General features: G+C 42.4%; 1 protein-coding gene across 4 annotated transcripts in view; it reads right to left on the bottom strand.

Moving 5' to 3' along the window:
- Positions 1 to 25,546, bottom strand: part of LOC144753632 (zinc finger MYM-type protein 1-like) — a 204,934-nt gene that overhangs the window by 114,788 nt on the left and 64,600 nt on the right. For 2 of the 4 annotated variants that reach the window (XR_013594440.1, XR_013594441.1), the window contains exons 2-3: positions 23,072 to 23,263; positions 8,081 to 8,202 (exon numbers count right to left, since the gene is read on the bottom strand). Coding sequence is in view for 2 of the 4 variants with exons in the window: in XM_078641259.1 (XP_078497385.1) it covers positions 5,840 to 7,765 (1,926 nt within the window). In the remaining 2 variants the exon portion in view is untranslated. Of the gene's footprint in view, positions 1 to 5,614; positions 7,809 to 8,080; positions 8,203 to 23,071; positions 23,264 to 25,546 lie in introns of those variants that run through there. The other 2 variants (XM_078641259.1, XM_078641258.1) reach the window with 2 other exon arrangements.

Genomic DNA, 25,546 nt, shown 5'->3' with positions numbered 1-25,546 from the left:
GAAGCGCAAAGATAAACTGATGCTGGTCCAGATGAGGAAAGCAGAAAGGGTCGCAACCACAGCCGAATGGAGCAACGCATGGATGAAGGCAGGCAGGAGCCCAGAATGCGTAAGGTCAGGGAAGCGAGAAACCCAGAGACTCCAAACTGGGGGTAGACAATGGTACCCTAAAGAGAACCACTGCATGTCATTGTCCCAAGGTTGGGCATTGGAAGTGTGAGTGCAGGTCACATTTAGCTAATTAGATCCCAGATCAAGAAGTGGTACAGGCACCTGAGGTTGTAAATATAGTAGCAAGGCCCAGATCTATGAACAGAAGGAGTTTGAGTCCACAAGTGCAAGTTCCCCAACCTTCGAGAATCCCTTGACGAAATCAGATGTACCAGCAGATGCCATTCATCAAGACATTCGATAAATTCGATTCAGACCCTTTGCAATGATGGTGCCTGAGGGGGGAGGAAGACTGTACCCTTGGAGCAGACTTGGAGGTAGACCATAGAGGACCGTACGTGGCGGCGGATGTTGATGGTCTTCCCATCACCTTTCTGATTGCTAATTGTGCTACCCGTTCTACTGTAAGACCTGCAGTATTCCCAAACCCACCCCTCTTGGGACAATCGATCCAAGTTGTAGGAGTTGCAAATAAGAGAATGACCAATCCATTGACAGATGAAATACCTGTCGAACTATCCACGATCGACACCAATTTGTGGTGTGCGATTCGATTCTAGTCTGTTTGTTGGGTCGTGATCTTTTGTGTAAATTGAATTGTACTATCTATTGCATGCCCAAGGGAGTGGAGTTGCAGACTAATGATGATGACATTGCATTCAAGATGGTGATCAAAATCTCTGCCTAGTGATGTACCCCGTATTGACAGTTGAAGAACTACCACTTGACTTGAGAGACTCTGTTTCTATGGATGTATGGGATTTCATAGAGGAAGAGATAGGATTGATCAGAGGGGTTAAGCCAGTTAAGATTCAGATCAAGCCAAATGCTGAGTTCCCAAGAACGTCACGGTGCAATCTGATGCCGGCAACAGTGGCAGGAATCAAGCCCGTAATTGAGTCTATGATAACCCTGGGCAGTGAACTTGCTTTGCTCGCGGAGTTTGCAGAGTTTTTCACACTCCACGTTACACAGAGCTACCGGAGTTGCAAGTTGCCGAGCACGAGCGAGGAAAATCCAGCTTCCGGCGAGATTTTTCCTCATTCGGGATAATCAACTTCAAATTGGTGAGCGCGTGTGTGAAAAATCAACCTCCCGGAGAGATTTCTCAATGCGGGCGGGCAGATTTCTCATTGCGAGTGGTCATGTATGCTCGTGACCACTCGCATTGAGAAACTGTACGTTCACTGTGAGAAAGCTGCCGAAAAAATCTACTCGAGCTGCAAAAAAGGAAGCAGGGGTCTCTTGTGCTGTGCATGGTGCCGTTTGCAATGATTGCACAGTGCACACCTGGAACTGAAAATCACTGCAAACAGCATTTTATCTAACACACTCCATCACTCGCGGAGATTTTTTTGCACATTTTTGGGCATTCTGCATAGCGTAACTCCGCCTAGGCTTAGTCTATGATCGAACAGTGAATTCTGAAGGAGATAATGGGGAGCCCATGCAATTCCGCTATAATGGGACTGTAGAAACCAAATGGGAAGTTCAGAATTGTGCAAGACCTGCAAAATGTCAACACGATTGTAGTTCCATGTTGTCATGTGGTACCGAATCCATCGGTGATTTTATTTCAAATTCCATACAAAGCTGACTGGTTTACCATGTTTGATTTTGTTAGGCTTTCTTTTCGATACCCTTTCTCGAGGGAAGCCAATTTTTATTCGCTTTCGGTCCGGAAAATCATATGTTAACGTGGTGTCGTATCCCACAAGGGTATCCAGAGAGTCCATCGATTTTAAATCAGATTCTGAAAAAGAACCTTGATAGTTTGGTACTGCCACAGAATTGAGTCCTCATGCAGTACATAGATGACCTTTTGATTGCGTCCGATACAGAAGACACTTGCAGAATTGATACTGTTGCTTTGTTAAATCACCTTGATACAAAAGAGGATGATGGATGGAGCGTTTGAACAAATCAAACACTCACCCCCAGTCAACTGATCTGGGTTTAATCCATCACCATTCTTTAGCTCACTCCGCCACCCCAGTTCAGACATGGCCATATGCAAATCAGTCTGACCCTGTGCCTCATGGGAACAGTCCAGCCCAAACTGCCAAAGCCATGTCTTCCCTGGACCGGAAACATGCATCCTGGGTCCGGTTTCTGGTATTTCAGCCGTCATCAGCCAGGCTAGCTTGAATCCAGTGGCAAAGTGAGCAAGGGACTCACATCGGAGCATACCCTGCCAACTTAGGGCAAACAAAGCGATACAAAAGGGGATGATGGACGGAGCGTTTGAGCAAATCAAACACTCACCCCCAGTCAACTGATCTGGGTTTAATCCATCATCATTCTTTAGCTCACTCCGCCACCCCAGTTCAGACATGGCCATATGCAAATCAGTCTGACCCTGTGCCTCATGGGAACAGTCCAGCCCGAACTGCCAAAGCCATGTCTTCCCTGGACCGAAAACAAGCATCCTGGGACTAGTTGTTAAATCACCTGGCAGAGAATGGACACAAGGTGTCACCGGAGTAAGTTACAGTACTGTTTGACTGATGCACAGTATTTGGGCCATCGTATTGAGAAAGGCAAGAGGAAAGTGTCACCAGACCGTATTGAGGCGATCATGAACATGATTGCGCCTACCACACAAAAAGAAGTCATGATGTTTTTGGGAATGGTTGGGTACTGTCGTCAGTGGATTCCCAACTTCTCATTGAAAGCAAAACCTCTGCAGAGATTAACAGACAAGGATGTAAGTGATCCGGTACCATAGGATAATGACTGTTTGATTGTGTTCATGCAGCATGCGAGAAAGCCTGTGTCGCTCTCCGGCTCTAGGAATGACTGATTACAACAAATCCTTTTCACTATTTTGTTGTGAGCGGGAGGGTTGCGCACTATCAGTGCTCACACAGACTCATGGTGGTGTCCGTAGACCAGTTGCCTACTTCTCAGCTGCCTTAGATTCAGTAGTTTAAGCGATGCCCGGATGTCTTAAGTCCGTTGCTGCAACAGGTGTCAGCATTGAAAGGTGTGAAAGTATTGTTATGGGTCATCCTCTTACTAAATATGTTCCACACTCAATTGAGCTTCTGATGAGGAGAATCAAGACACAACATTTGACAAATAACAGGCTCACACGCTATGAGCAGGTCATACTTGCCTCAGAGAATGTGACTCTGAAAAGATGCTTTGAGTTGAATCCTGCTACTTTGATGTCCCTTCCAATTGTTGATGGTGAAGATTGTGATGACCATGACTGTCTCGATATGACCAGTCCTGGGCGTAGTTCGTAGATTTCTGCTACGCGGAACTACGCGAAGTTACAAAAAAACTCTGCGAAGTTCCGCGAGTGGCAGAGTGTAGTGCGAACTGCAGTTTGTGCTGGGATTTCTGCTACTCGGGTAGAAATCCTACCCAAGCAGCAGATCGCGCTCGCGAACTTACCATGTGCGATCGCAAACCTACCGTTTATGATCGCGAGCTGGGGAAAAACTCCGCTGCACATTGCGAAGTGGAGTTTTTTGCACTCTGCGAGCTCCACGGAGTGCGAAGTGCAGAAAACTCTGCAAACTCCACAAATGGAGCGAAGTTCACCGCCCAGGCCTAGATGTGACTGAACTTTGCACCAAACCGAGACCTGACTTTGTCGATAAACCTCTGCCTGAATCTGATTAAATCTTCTTTGTAGATGGTTCCTAAGAGACAATGTGGGTCATCTGAGAGCAGCATTTGCTGTATGTACCATTTCTGGAGTTTTGTAAGCTGCTGGTTTACAGGGAGTATACTCCGCACTAGTGGCTCAGATCAATGCCTTGAAACGTGCATGCCTGGTTGCTGATCAAATCAGAGTCACCATCTACACCGATAGCCAGTACGGATTCGGTGTGATTTATGACTTTGGACAGCTATGGTCACAGAGGGGGCTCTGAACATCATCAGGATCTCCCATCAGGAATGGGGAATGTGTAAGAGAACTGTTGGAGGCTTTGCAACGTCCAAAGCATATAGCTGTGGTGAAGGGTGGTGCTCATGGAAAGGGAAATGATTTTGTGACCCTCTGCAACAGGTACACCGATGAGGTTCCATGTTTCTGTGCTGAACAAGGAAGCATTTTCATGGGGAAGAGCACAGAAAGAACCGACCTCAGCATGATGTTAGCCATAGCAGACACTTGGGATGAGATCAAGCATCTGCAGGGAGAAGTGTCAGGACAGGAAGAAGCTGGTTGGATCAAAGCAGGTGGTGAGAAAAGAGAGTATGGTATTTGGATTTCAGCTGATGGTCAAGCAGTGTTACTAAGCCCTATGGAGAGGCAGATTCATGGAGCAGTTCACCTTGGAAGGGACGCCATGGTGCGAGTGTTCAGGCAGATGTGGTTTAACTTACAGTACCGTACATTTGCTGAAGCAGTGTGTCACAGATGTGTTACTTGTCAAGAAATGAATGCCGGAAAGAAAGCTGTGGTTTTATTAAGTCACATTGAGAGATCTGGGGGACCCTTCAACAGGATCCAGCTCAATTTCATCGAGATGCCCAGGTGTAATGGATTGGAGTAAATTTTGGTTGTGGTGTGTGTTTTCCCACGGTGGGTGGAAGCTTATCCAACAAGGAGGTGTGATAGTCTCACAGTAGCAAAGTTGTTGCTTAGAGAGCTTATTGGAGCAACCTTATTGGAGTGGATAGAGAAACACACTCCCATAGTAAGAGTATGAAGCTGCTTTGTGCTGCATTACAAGTTGATCAGAGGCTACATTGTAGCTACAGACCCGAAGCATCTGGCATAGTGGAGCAGATTAATGGAACTCTCAAGATCCAAATGGCAAAAGGTACGTTCACCCACATCTCTGAAATGGCCTGATGCATTGCCCTTGTTGCTGATGAGTATTCGCAGTATCCACGATAGGAGGACAGGTCTCTCGCCAGGGGCGGTGGGTGACATTTGAAAGTGGTGGGGCGCAAAGTGATTTGCATACAGCATTGTAGCGAGTGAGCGCAGCGAGCGAGCCCGAACCCCAAACGGGGTATGAAAAAAAAGAAGAAAAATCGTGCATTTACAAGCAAATTTGAGAAAGCAGGAAGGTTAATAAAGCAATTGTGAAAGTGCAGTTATTACATTAATAGATGGCATAACATAGGTAGCTGCTTATTCAGCATAACCACAGAGCTTCATAGATTCCGTCCTATTATGCTCAGGTGCTGAATTCAGACTATAAGACTTTCATGAAAATCTCAGCTCTAAGAGTAGAAGAAGTTGCACAGCAGTTGGGAAACAGCCTTCACAAAGCATTGGGAACCACGCCTTACCTTTACCATTAGAACGCATGCGACTATCACGCATGTCTGTCCACACAGATGATAGTGTTAAGGTGAAACAAAATGTACTTAATATGCCATTTGATCAGTAAAATCTGTGTAGTCTCCAAATAGAACAAACACTACAAAACTTTTAAAAACAGAGATAACAATGCATTTCTGAGTACCTCAATCAGTATTTTTTTATTCAACAAACAAGTAGCAGCATTCACTTTTTGTAAACTAAATCAGCACGTCTGTCTTTCAGTGTAGCAAACTTGTCAATTACTTTCATGTTGAAGTCCAGTATTTTTTGGACTAGCTTGCTCTCTACAGAGAGCATCGCCAAAGCATTGAGTCTTTCCTCTAGCATGGTGTTCCTGAGGAATGTCTTTATGCGCTTTAAGGCTGAAAAACATCATTCAGCTTCTACTGTTGTCATTGGAGTCGTAATCACAAATTTTAGTAAAGTCCCTGTCTCTGTAAGTGAGTTTTCCATATGCAGTTTATGTATTAAACTCAGCAAAGTCAAGGCGCTTGTGGCCTTCCGGTACACCGGCATTCCGTAGAGTACAGTCAACGCAGTTCTCAGCTGCTCTTTTTTGAGCATAGGATATGCTTCCACAGCCTGATTCAGAGCACGCTCAGGGAAGGATTCATCATATTGTGCAAACTCTTTACTTTGCAATAAAGTGGCACTCACCAAATGTTTTGTGAATGAAAAACGTTCTTGTGCCTGCACAATTACAATGTCACATATCTCTTTTCCAATTCGAACCAGAGAGGTGATGTTTTGCCTGCGGTTTGCAAAAGTAGAATGCTCCAGCAGTTTGCTCTCTAAATCGTCAACCCCATCTCTCACTTTCTTTATCTTTTGTACAAATGTAGATGTAGCGGCTTTCACAGAGACAGTATCTATGTCCTTTCGTTGTAACTGATCGTATAACGCATCAACATCACGCATTATTTCATGAAAAGAAAACAGGAAGAACTGAAACTCTTTGTCTTTTAGTGTTCTAATAAAGCCATGGGCTTCATTCTGACTTGTGTGATCAAAGTCTTCTCTGGATCCTATGGCGACAAAACATTTCTCAAGGCCCTCCCTATGTTCAAAGATTAAGTTGACTGTACGAATGTGAAAGTTCCAACGAGCTGAGGATCCCCTTGGTACGCTTTTGTCCACAATCTCATGAAGGGCTTCTGTTCTTTTGGGGGAACGTGTGAAGAATGCTGCTATGCCTCCGATATCCTGAAAGAAAACTTGTGTCTCTCTGATCTTTGATACCGCCTGTTGCATAATAAGATTGAGTTGGTGGGCGTAACAGTGCACAAAATGAGCATTAGGGTACACATCTCGAATTCGTTTCTGTACTCCACCAAGGCTTCCACTCATTACGGACGCACCATCATAGCTTTGTGCAATAAGTTTTTGTTTTTGAGGCAGGTCCGGGAAAATTAAGTTCAGTTGACACAGTATAGCTTCAGTGATGGTTGCTGCACTAGAGTCTCTTAAATGTGTGAAACCATAGAACCTCTCCACAACGTTTCTGTCACTGTCAAGGTACCGAAACACTAACACGGACTGTGTTTTAGTGGCCACATCAGTGGTGTCATCAGCCTGAATAGCCACAAAGTCTGTGTTTCGCAACTCTTGCACAATATGGCTTCTTATAATTTCGAGCATACAGTCAAGGAGTTCATTTTGTATTGTATTAGTGGTGCCCTTAAAGACTGTAGCACGTGCTAAATGTGTTTCCAAATCCTTGTCTATGGTTGCCATTAAATCCACTAGGCCTCGGAAGATCCCAGGTTTTGAGGAAGTTTCTGATTCATCATGGCCTCGCAATGCCAGTTCGAAAGCACCACAGAAACGAATGCAATCAATGATCTTGGATAGATTTTGTCTGTTCTTATCAATGGCTTCATTGTGCTTTTGAATGGATTTGAGATATGCATCATTTATCTGCTGCTCAATTGGTGCGTCTTCCCCCAACATTCCCAGTCTTGTCAGGTTTTCCATATGATTTCTTGTGAGCGCATGCTTCTTTATTTTTTCAGATATATGCTTCAAGTCAATCATTCCTTGACGTATCCAAGAAAAGTCACCACCAAACAGCAAGCAGGGGAAGCAGAACAGAGAATTTTTTATAGGGCACCCTGTAAGCCAATCAGCTTTTGTGTACCAGGCATTTGAGAATGTACGTTTTGACATTTTTCCTCTGTCCTGGGTAGTTTGCCGTAGGTTTATTTCAGGCTGATGAGGTCCTAATTGCTTTATCTGTAGTTTTTGTTCAAGTGGCCGTGCCTGGAATGACCTTGCAATCAGCTCTTGTACTGTATTCATGATGGTGTGTTGCTGGCCTTACCTATATATATATTAAAGAAACCTGTCAATAACCAAAGTACAACGTATAAGGTGCAGTGCAATAATCTCAAATTTCAGTATAAATACATATATCTTGTGCATTATCGTAATACATCTCCAACAGCTCCCCTTTCCACAAAATGACTGCTAAAAATACAGCCTTACTGCCTCCTGCCTCTCTGTGCCACAGTGGTTGCTGGAGGCACTGAAATAGACTCTGCTTGAGGGCCTGGAGAGTGACCACATACATAGCCCTAACTCCCATGCAAAAAAATATAGCATCAGTTTACTTACCTTTAACACTGGTGTTTGTTGGGTGGTAGCTGGGGTGAAAGAGCAGCAAAGGAGGTTGGGGTCCTCTTGTTGTTTGCTGAGAAATGGCCCAGAAATGCAGTGATGTTTCAGGTTGTCAGGTGCTGAAAATGAAAAGATAACAATATATTTTTGAAACAGTAGGGTAATCAAACAAAGACTGTGGGTGCGACAGGGTTGAGTAAATTATGCAGAAGAAAAGGATAGTTTGTGGGTTTGCTGCACAATTTTTAATGGATTTACTTCGTTATTTTGTACTTTTTACACTTCTTAACACTGTCTGGGCATTGAGTGCACCACAGTAGTACTGTTCAATACCCAAATATAGCAATAAGCAACAGAAAGGTGACCGCGCAAAAGTCCTACCACTGCGAGGAATCACGTGCAGATGCGTTTTTAGTAACTTTGGAACTGTTTTAGCTAGAAACAAATATTTTTGGGTCAAACTCTGCTGATTATGTAACATATGATGGATTATGAGGCAAATGGAGCAAATCTATAAATATGCTAAAATTGCTGCAGCCGCACAGTCACATAATTCCAGTGGGTTGTCAGTTAACCCCACTGTAAGTGAACCACACCTCAAGTGGAATCTCTAACGTTGATGCACCCATCTCTGCAATTCACTACTGCCACCATATCAAGTGTGGCCCCCTCGAACCTTGAGTCTGCGGTTCTGAACTTTGATAGGCATGCGGACAAAAATTCAAGCCATGGGCCCTTTACTGGCAGCAGTCTTTCTTCACTTGTAAACATCAGAACTTAAGTCTGTAACACAGAAGCACATGGAATGCATAGCTCTCCCATGACTCTAGGTGAGGGCTTGCTGATTCATTGCTGGTTGCTGCTCACAACTAATCTCGGAAAATTCCCTGAGATATATCAATACCATCCCTTCAACATTTCCATTACACTGACAATCAAATCACACTATGAATTAGGAAATATATAAAGCCATACGTTGCCATAGATGTAAAAAAAAAGAATACATAATCTCTTCCAACATCCACAAACATGTCTGCTTTGCTTGACAACCTCTGTGCGTCCAACCTGCACAAAAAAACAACTCTGCTAAGCAGCAATGCAATATTAAAGAAGATTAGTGTCAACTCTCACTTGTGACACACTACAGTGCAAGTCACCCAGGCCACCATGACTACCCCATAAAGAAACACTAGTGCACAAGCAGACTAACTTTGTTCAAAAGCACTACATTTTTAGCCCAGGTTAGTGCAGACACTCACCTCTGGCTCAAATCCACGAAGCAATCATGATGGTCCCATACACAAACATGGTAGGTACAGAAATGTCACTATCTACTTCTACAACCATGATGATTCAGGGAAATGATCACTATCTGCTGACCTTCAATTATATTTTACGAAACCTAAAAAAGTGAATACTAACCACAGTGAAAATCCCCTCAGCCCAAAAAAAGCTGCCACCCCCAGATGACACCCACCCTGTACGATTTCTTCCCTATCAATCAATCAATCAGTGACACTTATAAAGCGCGCTACATACCCGAAGGGTCTCAAGGCGCTGGGGGGGGGGGGGTGCCGCTACTGCTCGAACAGCCAGGTCTTCAGCTTCTTCCTATTGCTCATGCTTTGGACTTGCCCATCGCTTAACCAGTACTACAGGACATCACTGCTCGCATTACGAACTGCACAGGGCGCACCTTACTGAGCGCACACATGGCATGGGAGGTGTCTTATGGAGTATGCTCCGCTGGACCATGAAAAATAAGGTCACTACTCTCTTTATTGACTTCGGTCTTCTACTAGCCAAACATCTGATGAGTCGTAGGTGGAGGGCATTGGCTCCCCCTTGTGAACTCTGCCTGAGAACAGTCAATGAAAACCTGGGCTCGAGCTAAGAGCAGGGTCTCGCTCAGAAAAGATGCAAAACCCTATCTCTGCCAGCTGGGATGATCTACTTATTGAGTTCCAATCTGCCCTGCTGAGTGTGAACACCCTATGGGCGACCCTCGATCCCTGACCTCGCCACTGCTTCCCCAATTGCCCATGTAGGGCAAAGCGCTTCGAGTCGCCTCCCTCCCTCCCTTCCATCACACACAGATATCTATTTCAATCTCACATTTTGATGATAGACATTTCCCTGCATACAGCACAGACGTGTGCTTGTTCAAATGTTTGTGGTATTTTTTTTATCCCAACTTGTTTGTTGGACGACTAAAATGTCTTTTGTTACTCATTTGAAATCATTTGTTAAAAAGTTTTGTCGCAATCGCTTCCAGACAACTGCATGTACGGACACAGCAGAAAACCTGCCCCCAAGCGCGACCTGCACCGCCCTCAGACCTGGCTACAAGCTAGACGCTACCTCCACCTGGCGTACCGTCCCTTCTTACAGCGGGTAGTGGTACTATGCTTGACATACTCCTAAATAAAAGAATTATTAATAAATAAATTAATTACAAAATAAATGTAGACACCTTTGTCTATGAATGCACTGTTCTTCTATAAACACGGACAAAAGAATAATAAAGTAGTTGCCGTGTTCTATGGGTGCACTGTTGATTATACATAGGAGAAAATCAAAAAAATAATATAGTAATCACCGTTGTCCAAGGATGAAAGGAAAAACAAATAATGTAGTTATCATTGTCTTCTCACCTCTACTGAATGCTGCTCAGATTTAATATCTTTCTTAACTATGGCCAATATTTGAAGACATGTAATTTAACATGCATTGAATGATTTCCAAAAGCAAAATGGCAGCAATATGCAGAAAATCACAGAATATCCTAAGTTGTGGCCAACGTCAGGGAAACAACCCAGTATAAAATGAAAATGGCCACCGACAATATGCAACATCATGCTCACAGAACTTCAACTGCACAATGACGCACGCTCGATACCAGATGAAAGAATGCAGAGGTAAGAGATTGCACTGAGTGAGTACTCCCACACACTGAATACGGCCAGGCAATTTGATGCACAAGCGTCACCTCGCCACACTCTAAATACAGCCGCAGACACACTCCAAATATGGTTGCAGCCACTACACACAAAATGTTAAACTTCCCAACACTAGCCCAGACTCTAGCTAACCGCAGAGAAGGGCACACATTGACTGCATCTCTGACTCTGAGGAATTAAAAAAACACATATTTATTATTTTCTGTAATCCGTGTGTTCCGCTTTTTGTTTCACTTTTTACTGCTGGTGCTGGGAACAGATTGACCGAGACTTCCACAAAGGACTTTGAACACACACTACACACACACACACATGGCTCCCTTGGAGGGGCGGTGGCGCCTCATCACTTTTTCATTTAAATTAGATGTATTTTTTGTTACTGTATAATGAAAGTCATAAAACTCTTTATCTTGCCTGGTCGCCCCGCCCCCCGGTACATATATTCGGCGCCGAAGGGGTGGCACACCCGCGCACACAGCAGCGGGCATGCATGGCCGCCCGGGCTGGCTCACAGCACAGGCCTAATTCTCCCTTTGAAGTTCCTGCCCACCACGTGTCACGGAAGCATAATTTGAAGGCGCGCTCCATGCGTGTCCTGGTCCCTGCTGGCCCAGGCTCTATGCCGTGGTGTTGCACTGCACTGGTGCAGGTGGTATCCGCATGTGGCCTTGGTCTCAGAGGGGGCCGCCTCTCAGTCGGGGTGCCTGTCAGTCGCACACGAATAGAATGATCATTTATGTTAATTACCAGGGCTGCCGTCTAATGAGGGAAACTGGCCAGGAAAGGGGGAAGAGAGGCAGGCACTGCCGCGGTTACCGCACAGCCTTAATCTAGAACCCTGCCTGCCCCCAAGCGCGAACTGCACCGTGACCTCACCTACTTTGTAATATATTCGAAGAATCGATTCTTCAGTCGGCGACTCGATGGATTGACGATTCTCTCTTAGACTCTCAGACTCATTGCTCAATAATAATCACACAATGTCTGTCTCTCTCTCTCTAATGAATCTCACGTGGCGATGACTCGAGACAGAGAGAGCCCCAGCCCCCTACTTGCAACTTAAGTACAGCAAGTAGCAAGCAACCAAACGTCACGGCGCGCACCACACGCACGTCCCCAATAATTCCTCGAATGGCTAATCACTGAATGGCTTCACATGCTGAAGTCACAGTGATTGCCCATGATTGATATAGTGCTGAGCTGCCTGGGCCAGTGTGCCACCACCCACACACGGGATCCAATAATGGATTGCCTGTCCTTCGGCGTGGTGGACCAGCCAATCCTGGCGCTGCATAAGCACCAGGATTGGCTAGGGGGGCACACAGACTACTCGCCCTGGCGCCTTCTCAAACGACGGGGCCCTGCTAAAGACGCACCCCCTGGCCCCTTCGGTCCGTCTCAGTCAACTTGACGCTAACGCGCATGCACGGGCTAGTTTCTGCCCGAAATTCCTCACGCACAGCAGAGTCGACTCACAGACACTGACAGACAGTGTTTGTTATTGTTTGTAACCCACCCCCACCCCCTGCGCACTCCCTATTCCATCGGGTCTGTCCCGGAACCCCCGATTGAAGCGCTGCGCTGCGCTTCATTTTATTTAGGTGCTCTCTCTTGTCAGTGACTCAGTGACTGCAGCCGCAGGTGCGTCCACCAGGCTTAGTGGGGCTACGCCCATACGCCCCAATGGACGCACCCCCCATGTGATCCTGATGGGTAGGGCGATGCGGTTGCAAGCAGTGGCATCTAAAGCCTTGATAAATATCACAGATGATTTGATCCTTGATTATTGCAAAGAAATGCCTAACGCTTGTTCTACGTCTCACTGGGTTGAAGCTGCAACTGCACCGACCTCGAAGGATCTGTTCCTCATGTGTTTGTTCACAAGCACATGAGGAAAAGCTGCCTTGATGCTCACTGGAGAGGTCTGTATCAAGTGATCCTGGTGACAAATATAGCTGTGAAGTGCGGAGGCTTGCCAAACTGGATTCACGCCTCCCATACCAGCAGAGTTTCAGGACCCTCGGAAGAAACAGCTCCTCTCCAAGAAGAGAATTCAGCTGTGGTTGCGAGGCCACCAGAGAGGACATGCCAAGCTGTGAAGCTGGTTGCCCACCAGAGCAAGCTGAAGGGGGTCCCGCTACACATGGCCCAGGTATTGAATCTGAGGGAGACGGTAACATTGTGAGTGGTACAGAGTCAGACTCAGCTGAAGGAACTGGTGCGCAAAGTGGCTGGGTGCAGTGAAGAAGAGCAGAGCTTGCAAGTGAATCTGGCCTGTGAGACAGAGGAGGCTAAATTTGAGGCTGGCATCTGAAAGAGGTCTTGGTCCAGTGTCTGAAACATCTTGATCGGAGCAGAGTGATGCAGAATGTTGTACTTAGATTTCCTGCTGCTCAGCCAGTATGCATGAGTGTGTGTGAGGAATGTTGGAGTGCATGATGACTGAGTAGAATGTTGGTGTGCCTGGTGGACTGGAGGAATGACAGTTAGAGAGAGTGGGCTGAGCAGCAAAGATGCTGCTCCTCGTGGGGCCTCTTAACAGCTGAACTGATGAACAACCATCTTGTAACTTACCTAATAAATCTCTACTTATGTTATACCTCATGGCTACAATCCATCATTTCAACACAGAACAAGCACAAGAAAGCCCAGGGAGGTCGAGAAGAGCAAGAGCGCCCTGCCAGAGGTACGCTGCCCCAGTGTGGACCTATCTGATCACAGATGCCGGGAGCAGTGGGGACCGGTAGACTGAGGTCTTCATGATTGGTCAGAAGAACTGAAAATTGACATTGAGCTTGTAGCTCCTGAACTGAAAATTGAGGGGGTGCTGACAGTGCCTGTACCAAGACCTCCGATCTTGAGCAGAGTGCGAGTTTTGATTCCGAGTAATTTGTCCTTTCCAACATTTGGGTACCAGCCACCAGCCCAGGAGATTGCGGCTGTTTGTCTAGAGATTTTACAACGTATCATTATCAAAATTGGTGCTGAGCTTATAAGAGACTGTTGATTGAACTGTGAATTGTAAATAAAGCTTGCTTTACAAGAAGATAACCTTGGACCTAGTGGAAGAAGAACAAGTTTAGGGACTTTCCGTAGATGAAGAAAGAGGGCTAAGGAAGTATTTTTGATTGGTGTAAATAAGAGTGCAATGAACTGTGAATCAATATCCAGAACTTCAACAAACTGTATGTGATCTGGTTCAATAGCAATCTGAGGCAGAGAGAAGAGACTTTGTTTTGATCCTCACTGCGCTAAACTGACAATTTAAAATGGAGTCTGGAAATTCGAACCGTAGGTCTAAGTGTATGATAGGTACACTCATAGTAGGAGTGATAGGTACACAGTCAAAATATCGAGTTGAAAATTTCGACCTACCAAAATATCGTGTTTAAAATTTCGAAGGTACAGAATATCGATGTCAAGAATATTGTAGGACAGAATATCGACCCTGAGGTAAGTAATATCGAATTCATTTATATTGATGTCAGTAATATTGATAGCATATATATCGATGTAACTAATTTCGATGTTATTAATATCGATATTTGTATTATTTTTTAGATTTTTATTATGTATGTGTTATATGTTTTTGTAAAGTATTTAAATTAATTTATATTATATGTGTATTATTTTTATATATTAATAAATTTATTTTGAAGTAAATTATATGTTTTAGTACCGGAGCGGGTTGTGGGTTTATAGGGGAATAGGGTGGGAAGTAATTTAATTGTAATAATTAATTGGTAATTAATTATTTTAATTGATAAATTAATTATTTAATTGGTAATTAATGCTAATTTTTATTAAATGTTATGTTTTAGTACCAGAGCGGGTTGTGGGTTTATAGGGGAAATGGGTGGGAAGTAATTTAATTGTAATTATTAATTGGCAATTAATTATTTTATTTGATAAATTAATTATTTAATTGGTAATTAATGTTAATTTTTATTAAATGTTATGTTTCCGTACCAGAGCGGGTTGTGGGTTTATAGGGGAATAGGGTGGGAAGTAATTTAATTGTAATTAATTCATTTTTTTATTTAATTATTAATTGGCAATTAATTATTTTAATTGATAAATTAATTATTTAATTGGTAATTAATGTTAATTAATAGTAAATGTTATGTTTTAGTACAAGAGTGGGTTGTGGGTTTATAGGGGAATAGGGTGGGAAGTAATTTAATAGTAATTATTAATTGGCAATTAATTATTTTATTTGATAAATTAATTATTTAATTGGCAATTAATGTTAATTTTTTATTAAATGTTATGTTTTAGTACCAGAGCGGGTTGTGGGTTTATAGGGGAATAGTGTGGGAAGTAATTTAATTGTAAATAATTAAGTTTTTTATTTAATTATTAATTGGCAATTAATTATTTTAATTGATAAATTATTTATTTAATTGGTAGTTAATTATTATTAAATGTTATGTTTTAGTACCAGAGTGGGTTGTGGGTTTATAGGGGAATAGGGTGGGAAGTAATTTAATTGTAAATAATTACAATTTTTTATGTGTAATATATTTTGTAAATATTTATTAATTGGCATTCCCTACTGTTGAACCCTTTGGAGTTGGAATAGTAATTTTTCTCCCTACGCTATCCAACGCTTTCCCTACTGTTGCACCCTCTGGAGTTGGAATAGTAATTTTTATCCATACGCTATCCAACGCTTTCCCTACTGTTCCACTCACTGGAGTTGGAATAGTAATTTTTACCCATACGCTATCCAACGCTTTCCCTACTGTTCCACTCACTGGAGTGGGAATAGTAATTTTTACCCACCCGTTATCCAACGTTTTCCCTACTGTTGCACTCTCTGGAGTGGGAATAGTAATTGTTACTCTTACGCTATCCAATGTTTTCCCTAATGTTGCACTCATTGGAGTGGGAATAGTCATTTTTACATACCCGCTATCCAACACTTTCCCTACTGTTCCACTCACTGGAGTTGGAATAGTAATTTTTACCCACCCGCTATCCAACGTTTTCTCTACTGTTGCACTCTCTGGAGTGGGAATAGTAATTTTTACTTTTACGCTATCCAACGCTTTCCGTAATGTTGCACTCTCTGGAGTGGGAATAGTAATTTTTCCCTCTACGCTATCCAATGTTTTCCCTACTGTTGGACCCTCTGGAGTTGGAATAGTAATTTTCCCACCTACGCTATCCAACGCTTTCAATACTGTTGCACCCTTTGGAGTTGGAATATTATTTTTTACCCATACGCTATCCAATGCTTTCCCTACTTTTCCACTCACTGGAGTTGGAATAGTAATTTTTACCCTTACGCTATCCAACGCTTTCCCTAATGTTGCACTCTCTGGAGTGGGAATAGTAATTTTTCCCCCTACGCTATCCAATGTTTTCCCTACTGTTGCACCCTCTGGAGTTGGAATAGTAATTTTCCAACCTACGCTATCCAACGCTTTCAATACTGTTGCACCCTTTGGAGTTGGAATATTATTTTTTACCCATACGCTATCCAATGCTTTCCCCACTGTTCCACTCACTGGAGTTGGAATAGTAATTTTTACCCTTACGCTATCCAACACTTTCCCTAATGTTGCACTCATTGGAGTGGGGATAATAATTTTTCTCCCTACGCTATCCAACACTTTCCCTACTGTTGCACTCTCTGGAGTGGGAATAGTCATTTTTCCCCCTACGCTATCCAACGTTTTCCCTACTGTTGCACCCTCTGGAGTTGGAATAGTAATTAGCCAATCTACGCTATCCAACGCTTTCCATACTGTTGCACCCTTTGGAGTTGGCATAGTAATTTTTACTCTTACGCTATCCAACGTTTTCCCTAATGTTGCACTCATTGGAGTGGGAATAGTCATTTGTACATACCCGCTATCCAACGCTTTCCCTACTGTTCCACTCACTGGAGTTGGAATAGTAATTTTTACCCACCCGCTATCAAACGTTTTCCCTACTGTTGCACTCTTTGGAGTGGGAATAGTAATTTTTACTCTTACGCTATCCAACGCTTTCCCTAATGTTGCACTCATTGGAGTGGGATTAGTCATTTTTACATACCCGCTATCCAATGCTTTCTCTACTGTTCCACTCACTGGAGTTGGAATAGTAATTTTTACCCACCCGCTATCCAATGCTTTCCCTACTGGTGCACTCTCTGGAGTGGGAATAGTAATTTTTACTCTTACGCTATCCAACGCTTTCACTAATGTTGTACTCATTGGAGTGGGAATAGTCATTTTTACATACCCGCGATCCAACGCTTTTCCTACTGTTGCACTCACTGGAGTTGGAATAGTAATTTTTACACTTACGCTATCCAACGCTTTATCTACTGTTGCACCCTCTGGAGTTTGAATAGTAATTTTTACCCTTATGCTATTCAATATTATTTATATTTATTTATGTATTTAAGATGTTACATAATGTTGTATTTAATTAATTTTAAAAATATTGAAAGTATATTTAATTGTTGTTATTTATTAAATATAATTATTTATTATTATTTATGTTATTATTTTATGAATGTTGATGTATTTTTAAATTGTAGTATTTGTTAATATTTTATAATTATTTAAAAAATAATGTATATATTATAATTATTTAAGTATATATTATATATTTAATTATTAATTTTAGTTAAATGTTTAATAGTAAATATGTATTATTTATTCTTTTTAAACATTATAACACATTTTAACATACGTTTAAAATATATATAATTACTATTTACTTAATTTTACCTTTGTTTTAAAAAACGCTATTTTTTATTACGATATTTTTAACATCGTTATTTTTGTTTCGATATTTTTGTACTTACCATGTTGTAGATAGGGTGTCGATATACTTGCCTTCGATATTCCAACGTCGATATTTTGTCTGTCAATATTTTCAGCCTCGATATTCTGTCAGAGATTCGGAGTGAGAATAGTGATAGCAGTAGTTATCATTGTGTCTGTAAAACTTTTACATAAAGCTGAAGTGCAAGGGGTGGGAGTGTAAGGGACAACTACACCTGTTACTTCTAGCACAATAGAGGGTATCGTAGGAGTTAAAAGGCTCATGTAAGGGTCATTATGAATACTATTTCTCCGATTACGATGTGGTGCTTTCAGATGTCCCAGCGTTCAAGCAACTTAATATGTATGATTACTACAAGTAAGAAGATAGAGTGGGGAAGTATTTCATACCTACTGTTAGATTAGATGCAGCTTGTGCACATCGTCATAATTTGACGTGCACACTAACAGATTTAGAGAAGGCGTTTATAGATCAAGTGGAAGAAAGACATAGACAACTAACAGTAAAAATTAACAGTAGAGGAGGGAAAGTTGAATGGACCAAGGAAGAGTTGGCACACAAGGCAAGGGGGAGTTATGGGCCAATAGCTTTAGATTTTGAACAGCGAGAGAAGCTTTGTATTCAACAGGTACAGACGTACTATGTTATGGTCTTTGTGGGACAGAGCATGTGTGATCACACTTTCACAATTGATGCCACTGCAAAGAAGTTCTTGCAAGATGCAGTGCAAGTGGTGCCAAATGTGTATTTTGTGTGTGGAAAGAAAGCCTATGTGACCATGCCACTGAATTGGTATGGTACATGTTATGTGGCTGTTGTGTTCCCCAAGATGTATCTTGTAGAGGATTTGTGGCCTTTAGGAGGTGGATTACATCATAGAGAAAAGTGAGGTGCAAGTGCAGGAGAAATTGTTGGAGATGTATTTGGAATTACACCAAATTTGGGAGTAGTTCTAAATGATATTAAGATTAGGCGATTGCCTACCATTGTGGATACGTTTTCAGTGAATACAGCTCAGTCTTTGCTACTTGTAGAAGGAGAGATGGTGTCAATAAAAGCTATGGTGACGCAGAACTGTCTTGCTCTAGATGTCTTGTTAGTAAACAAGGGCATTGTCTGTAAAATGTTGAGGGTCCAACAGTGCTGCACTTATATACCAGACAACAGCAAAGATCCGAGGACGTATATAAGTAACATCACTGAAATTCACCATAAGGTGCATGATTTGGCCAAAGAGGGTGTTTGGAACAAGGGTGGGAAAGGGTTTGGAAAGACTGGAAGTTGGTTTGCCAACCTTGGAAAAGGAATCCTTGGTTACATCCTAAAGCCCATCATCATAGGGGTGGTTTGTGTGATTATCTTGTTGGGACTAGTAAAGGCATACAAGTGGCACAAGGAAGGACAGGCTGAGAGATCTCTTAGGGAAAGTGAGAGAGGGATGGCGAGACTGCAGGACAGTCATTATGAGAATCTCAAAAGCCTAGAAAAGTTGACAGTTAAGACTTGCTATGACTTCTGTTTAGGTTGTTTTTTTCTACAGGGAGTTGTGCTTGATTGTGATGACACTTGTCAGAGGAGGGGACTGATGGAGTGCGATGGTGCTCTTTCATTTGTAGGGGTGCATTATAATCATGAGTAGTCTGCACCCACATTTATTCTTTTGTTGTATTAACATTTGGTCATTAGGATGTACTTGGTAATACCATGTGAACGTGAAATGTTAGAATTATTATGTGTCATGTAAAGAGACTACATGGCAGTTGTGTTTTGGATAATGTAACCTTTACGAAGTTGCTCATTTATAATGTAATGAATAGAGATAAACGTGCACCAGATTAAAGTTGAACGCGGATGTGGCAACTCGAGTTTTAATGTGTAGAAGTTATAGACTGCTTATAATGATTTGCGCATTCAATGTGTTTATGTAACATGCAGATTTAGAAATGCTTAAGTAAAACTGTTCATTTTGTGTATTTTGCGGTGGGCCCATGTGCTTCATTCTAATGTTGACCGATTTCTGTAGGCCAGAAATGTTTTCTCCCTGACGGCTCTCGTAGTGAGGTAAAGAAATTAATTTCATGGGTATACTGGATTTGTTCTGTTCTCACATTTCTGTTGCAGATGGAGAAAGTCATCTTTGTTATTTAGAATAATGTCTTTTGTTTTAGGAGTTACGCTCAGGGAGGAGAAGATACTTCTATGCAAGAATGTTATGAATTGGCAGTTGGAGATCTTTCTCACGGAAGGAGGCCTGGGAATCAAGGTCATCGAGCCAGGAACTGGGAGTATTGAAACTAAATGGAAAATCACCTATGAGAAGAAGTGCCCAGCGGGATGAGGGGATCGAGATGCAAGCAGTGGGCGTGTTTTGTGTTTGCATTAGGCAATCGACATAAAACAACCTAGGCAATCATGATTTGAACTTGTTTAAAAGGAAATATTAAAGGAAAAAGAGCTACCAGTAAATTCAGATTCTGATATTTATTCACATTTATATTAAAAGAAACATCAATTCCATATACATAGAAAATGTATACACAAATCAATTAATCACCGTACATTAAAAGCAAATAGATACAACAAACCAATTTTTAACTTATACTAAAAAATGATATATAAAAAGTGGCACAATAATTCTCGACGCGCGTTTCGGCGGCCAGCGCCTTCTTCTGGAGGAGCCACGTGTTTTAGCTAAGAATGATGTATTTAAGATAAGAGCATAGATGGCTCAATTTCTTTCTTTCTTCATAGTCATTTTCTGAATAACAAATATCCAAATTATGAACAACATATCGGGTCTCAGAACCTTGCACGGTGTCAGGCTTTTACACCGGATTACACATAGATCTGGGATTTATGTTAAAAGTGGAGCCGGGTCTGATATAAAGGATGGAGCGGGCTTAGCCATCTCGCCGTCCGTGCTACCGATAAATTAATGATTAGCTTAGCGGCTATGAATATACCGTCTGTGTCGGCAAATCCTCCTGATGTGGGGAAGTTCCTTTGTTTTAGGTTCCTCCTAATGATATTGTGCAGAACTCTAACGGTACGGCGACGAGAGGCGGGATTCTGGAAACTACATCCAAGGACCGATGTGTTGCATTAGGGACAGTGCCCCGGAAGTTTAGTCAGTAGAGGAGGAGAGGAGATCGGTGGAGAAGGAAGGAGCATCTTAGAACGAGCTCTGTAGCATTGGATACTTGACCCATACAGCGTGAGTGCACTTCTTAGGAAGTCTTCAAGTGCTGACACCTTTTCCTGACTTCGCCTGGGGAATGCTAAGTAGGGATGTCACGGTAGTAGTAGTGTAGGGATAGACTAATGCTTTTCACTTATTCACCTCAAATTAAGACAGATCTCAACGTGAGAGCAATCATTGCCTGTGTTTTGGTCCTGGGATTTGTCATTCTTTTTATGATTCAGCATTTCCATCTTGCCCATAGATTCGGAATTGTATTAGTTCCAATGTACTTCTACAACCTCATGTTGAGGTGTCTGTATGTCCAGTTATTTTTGGCTTTGTGATAAACCCACTAACTTGGAATTTCGGAGTCGGATTCTTCAGAGTCATGGTTCTTTAAAGATGTTGTGCTTGCCATAATGAGTTATTTCTCCCCTCTACACTTCTCAGCAGGCAATAACGATTCATTGACCAAGGGCTCCAGAATTCATTTGAAGAGAGGAGCCCAGCCCCATCAATACCAATATTTTGAGATGAGGTCCTATTTGTTTTCTAAATGTTCCACCCCCATCCAATCTACTGCAGAACATTATTGTTCCAAAATATTGTTCCAATCCACCTTCCCCAGAAGAAGTGGAGTTGAATAAGTTAGAAATAAGAAGGGCTCTTATATATTTTCAACGAGTTTCCAGGATTCACAGGATTTTGTGAATTTTGGTACAGTCAACAAAGGTGGCCATCCTTATCTCTAATCTTTAAATCAATGGATTAAATCCACCATCTCATTGGCTTATCGAATACAAGAGTTTTTTCCTCCATCATCTATTGAGGGTAGATCAACTAGGAGTGCGGCAGTTTTATGGGGAGAATTTCAAGAAGAATCTCTGAAGGAAACTTGTAGGGCTGCCACGTGGTATATCCCTCCACTTTTGTCAGACACTACAAGATTAATAACATGACCAATCAGCTGGATGTATTTGGTGTCAAAGTTTTATCTGCTATGAAGTAATAGTAATGATAAATAAAGATTTACTGTTTTCCCTCGATTCACTTCAGTGTATAGTGTTCATGTGTTTTATAATCATTTGAACGCACAGCTTTGGTATTCCTCATACTGTAATTTGAGGAACATGCAAGAGGACGAAGAGGTAATGAATAAATCCCTTACCTGTAATTCCATTACTCTGAGTCCAATCTTCTCTGTTCGAACTATTACATCCCTCCCCCCTTTCCCTAGATGGCTTTGAAAGGAATACATACATTAGGCAATGTGGACTGATTTGTAGTAGTTTGATATGTGCCATATTGAAAGGAGGGGAGTCCAGAACATATATGCTGCTGCTGTGGGACAAGCATGTTTTTTCTTGGATTTTTAAAACAGGGTGAGCTTGAAAAGGCATCTGTGGAGGCGTGAATGCCTCATATTGTAATAATTGGAACAGGGAAAATCGGACTCAGGCTGAAGGAATTACTGGTTAGTAATGTATGCATGAAACCTCACAGAAATAGGAATTCAGTACAGAATTCTGTCCGGTAAATCCAGAATCGCACAATTATTGCCCATTCTGTGAGTTTTAACTCGTAAGAGGTGGAGATATATGCAGAGATATTGGCTGAAAATGTAAATTCCGCAATACCCAGTAATCGAACCCGTGGAGCCCATCCCAAACTATTCGAAAGGCTTGAAAATTGGCTTATTTCAGTGTGTTAGAAGTGTTCAAGCTATTTTTCCTGTAACAAGGAAAATCACCACACCATTTATGTCACCTACATTTCATCTGCAGCTGAATTACCATGAAGATGAGTAATTTACTGACAGGCGGAACTCCTGAAATGATGGGGAGACTGGCTGGGAGAGACCTATCGGCCTTGCGAGGGTTTTAATATTTTTACTGTCCTCATTTTTGCATATTTTTTCAGGGTATCTAAAGGTTCATCAGCTTTTGTCTTAAGATGCGACTGGGAGTGGTGGTCTTTTTGGTGGCCGTGTGGTTTCCTGGCAGCCTAGACAAAAAACAAAGTTTTATTTGACTGAATTGAGCTGTATGTGTGCCACGTCACCTGTTCATTATCTGTGGACAAATACGGTGCTTGTAGGCACTCCTGGAGCCTGTTTGTTGACCTGAAGCAGGAAGGCAGTGCTAGTCGAGATAGAAATCGAGAAAGATATATTCAGCTTCCATGAACTCGATCGACGGAGTCTTCACGACTGGTAGACAGTCCCCCTGTTGCTGGTGCAGATCCTAAAACCCCCTGAAAATACAGAATTATATAACATTACTACAACTCTCTACTTACCTCGCCCCTAAACACCAGTGCAATGTAAATATTATAATCATATCAAATCCTGCAAGAACACCCACGCTAGAGAAGAGTCAGACCGCAGGGATAAAAAAAGTGGGGGGGGACTAATCAAGTTAGGCAGTATGCAACATCATGGCCACAATAGCACAGTGTATGACATCATGGCGCGTAACATCACGTGTGTCATCAAAGGAAATGGCATCAGAACCTATGACCTCACAGGAAGTGACATCACAAGAAGTTAGATTAGATCTTAATACCTCACAAATATGTTTAGCAGGTCTATCATGAGCCCATTTACATGCATTACAATATTTAAGAAATTAGATTCTGGGTACTGTGTTCTGGATGGTCTGGAGTTTGTGTAGCAGGGATTTGTTGATTCCAGCGCAGAGGGCGTTTCCGTAGTCCAGTCTGCTAGTTATGAGTGCATGTGTGACGATCTTCCTGGCTTTGGGAGGTATCCACTTGAAGGTCTTGCGAAGGATTTATTTATTTATTTATTTATAGAGTTTTGTATAGCGCGAACAAGACCCGTGGGTATCAGAGCGCTTCACAAGAAGGATAAGTTACATACATTACGGTGGCAATTCAAACATAGGTATACAAGAATATAAGGGTCTAAGCCAATAAGCTGTAAAGGGGTTATAAGTAGGAGTTCATCAGCCTATACAATTAGTGTAAGGAGGTGAGTGAGGTAGTGTTGTATAGCAAAAACAGTGCAAATATCGTGGGGTAAGGGGGATTATAAGATAAACATGGGTAAAAGGTTTGAGGCGATAGGCTGTAGGGGGATTATAAGTAAGAGTTCTTCAGCCTATCTCATTAGTATGGGGAGGGGAGTGAGGTAGGGTTGTATAGCATAACATTTCAAATATCATGTGTAGATAACGTTAAGTCATAGAAAGTATTTCCACATATCCGGGATCCTAGGCACCAAAGCAAAGTGAGGTAGAGGGTATATCGTATTGGCTGAAAGATATGGGTTTTGAGTCCCCATGATTTTAGGTAGTAGTGGCATGCGTGGCCAATGTATAAGCACGAAATCGGTCTGTTAACAGATAATTGATGCTCAAGAAGGTCAAGTCGAGGCCGTCTCTTTTTGATGAAGATATTCTCAACGGTAATCAGTACTCATTCTTAAGAGAGGTATTTGCTCATCATGTGGTTCTTCAATTCGCGTTTAAATAATATCAAGTTTTTAATCTTCCTGATGTTAGGGGGTAGTGAATTCCAGACTCTGGGGGCGGCTCCTGAGAATGCTCGGTTGTAGGTCTTTTTCTTACGGAAGAGGGCTGGCCTCAGTAGCAGTTCTTCAGCGCTTCTCGTTGGTCTGTTGCTTCCCGATAGCTTAATTTTCTTGGCAAGGTATCTCGGCGTGTTGAAGTGAACTGCTCTGTGGGTGATACAAGCAATCTTCATTTGAATTCTGGCTTCATAGGGTAGCCAGTTTAGTGTCTTCAGGTGAGGGGTTATGCGGTCGAATTTCCTCGATCCCGTGATCAGTCTTGCCGCTGCATTGAGACAGGCTTTTAGCGGTGCTATGGATGTTTTGGGTAGACCCGCTAACGTAGTGCAACCGTATTCAATCCTTGAAATAACTAGGGATTGTACAGCCAGCTTTAAGTCCGTCTTTGAGATGTACGGTTTCAATTTTCTTAGATAGTTCAGATGGAAGCGGGCACCTTTGGCCATTGAGTTTATGTGATCTTTCATGTCAAGGTTCTCATCCAAGGTAATTCCAAGTGATTTAGCTGACTTAACTAGGGTAGGGGTGCAGTTCAGTGCTGTCACCAGTTTCGTCAGTTCCTTAACCTCGGGACGGTTTTTTGTCGATGAAATTAGCAGGAATTCTGTTTTATGGGCATTTAGTTTCAAATGGTTCGTGGATAACCATTGTAGGGCTCTCTTTAGTGTCTTGTTCATTAGGTCAATGTCAGCACGGGAGGCGATCTTTAAGTATATCTGCGTGTCATCTGCGTACATGTGATATGGTATCTGTGAGCTCCGAAGGATCTCCGTGAGAGGTTCAACATATAGGTTGAATAGATCTGGGGATAACGTTGAACCTTGTGGTACCCCGACGGCAGTAGGACAAGGCGATGAGGTCTTTTGATTGACCAGGAAACGTTGAGTCCTGTTCTGCAAGAAGGATCTAAACCAATTCAGCACCATACCCGACAGGCCCATCCTTTCTTGTAGCCTGTTCATCAGCATTTCATGATTTACTGT

The sequence above is a fragment of the Lissotriton helveticus genome, chromosome 5_1, assembly GCF_964261635.1.
Source record: "Lissotriton helveticus chromosome 5_1, aLisHel1.1, whole genome shotgun sequence".
In the NCBI taxonomy this organism is placed as follows: Eukaryota; Metazoa; Chordata; class Amphibia; order Caudata; family Salamandridae; genus Lissotriton; species Lissotriton helveticus.
The sequence above is the reverse complement of the archived record's forward strand: the minus strand, read 5'-3'. Positions and strand labels throughout refer to the sequence as shown.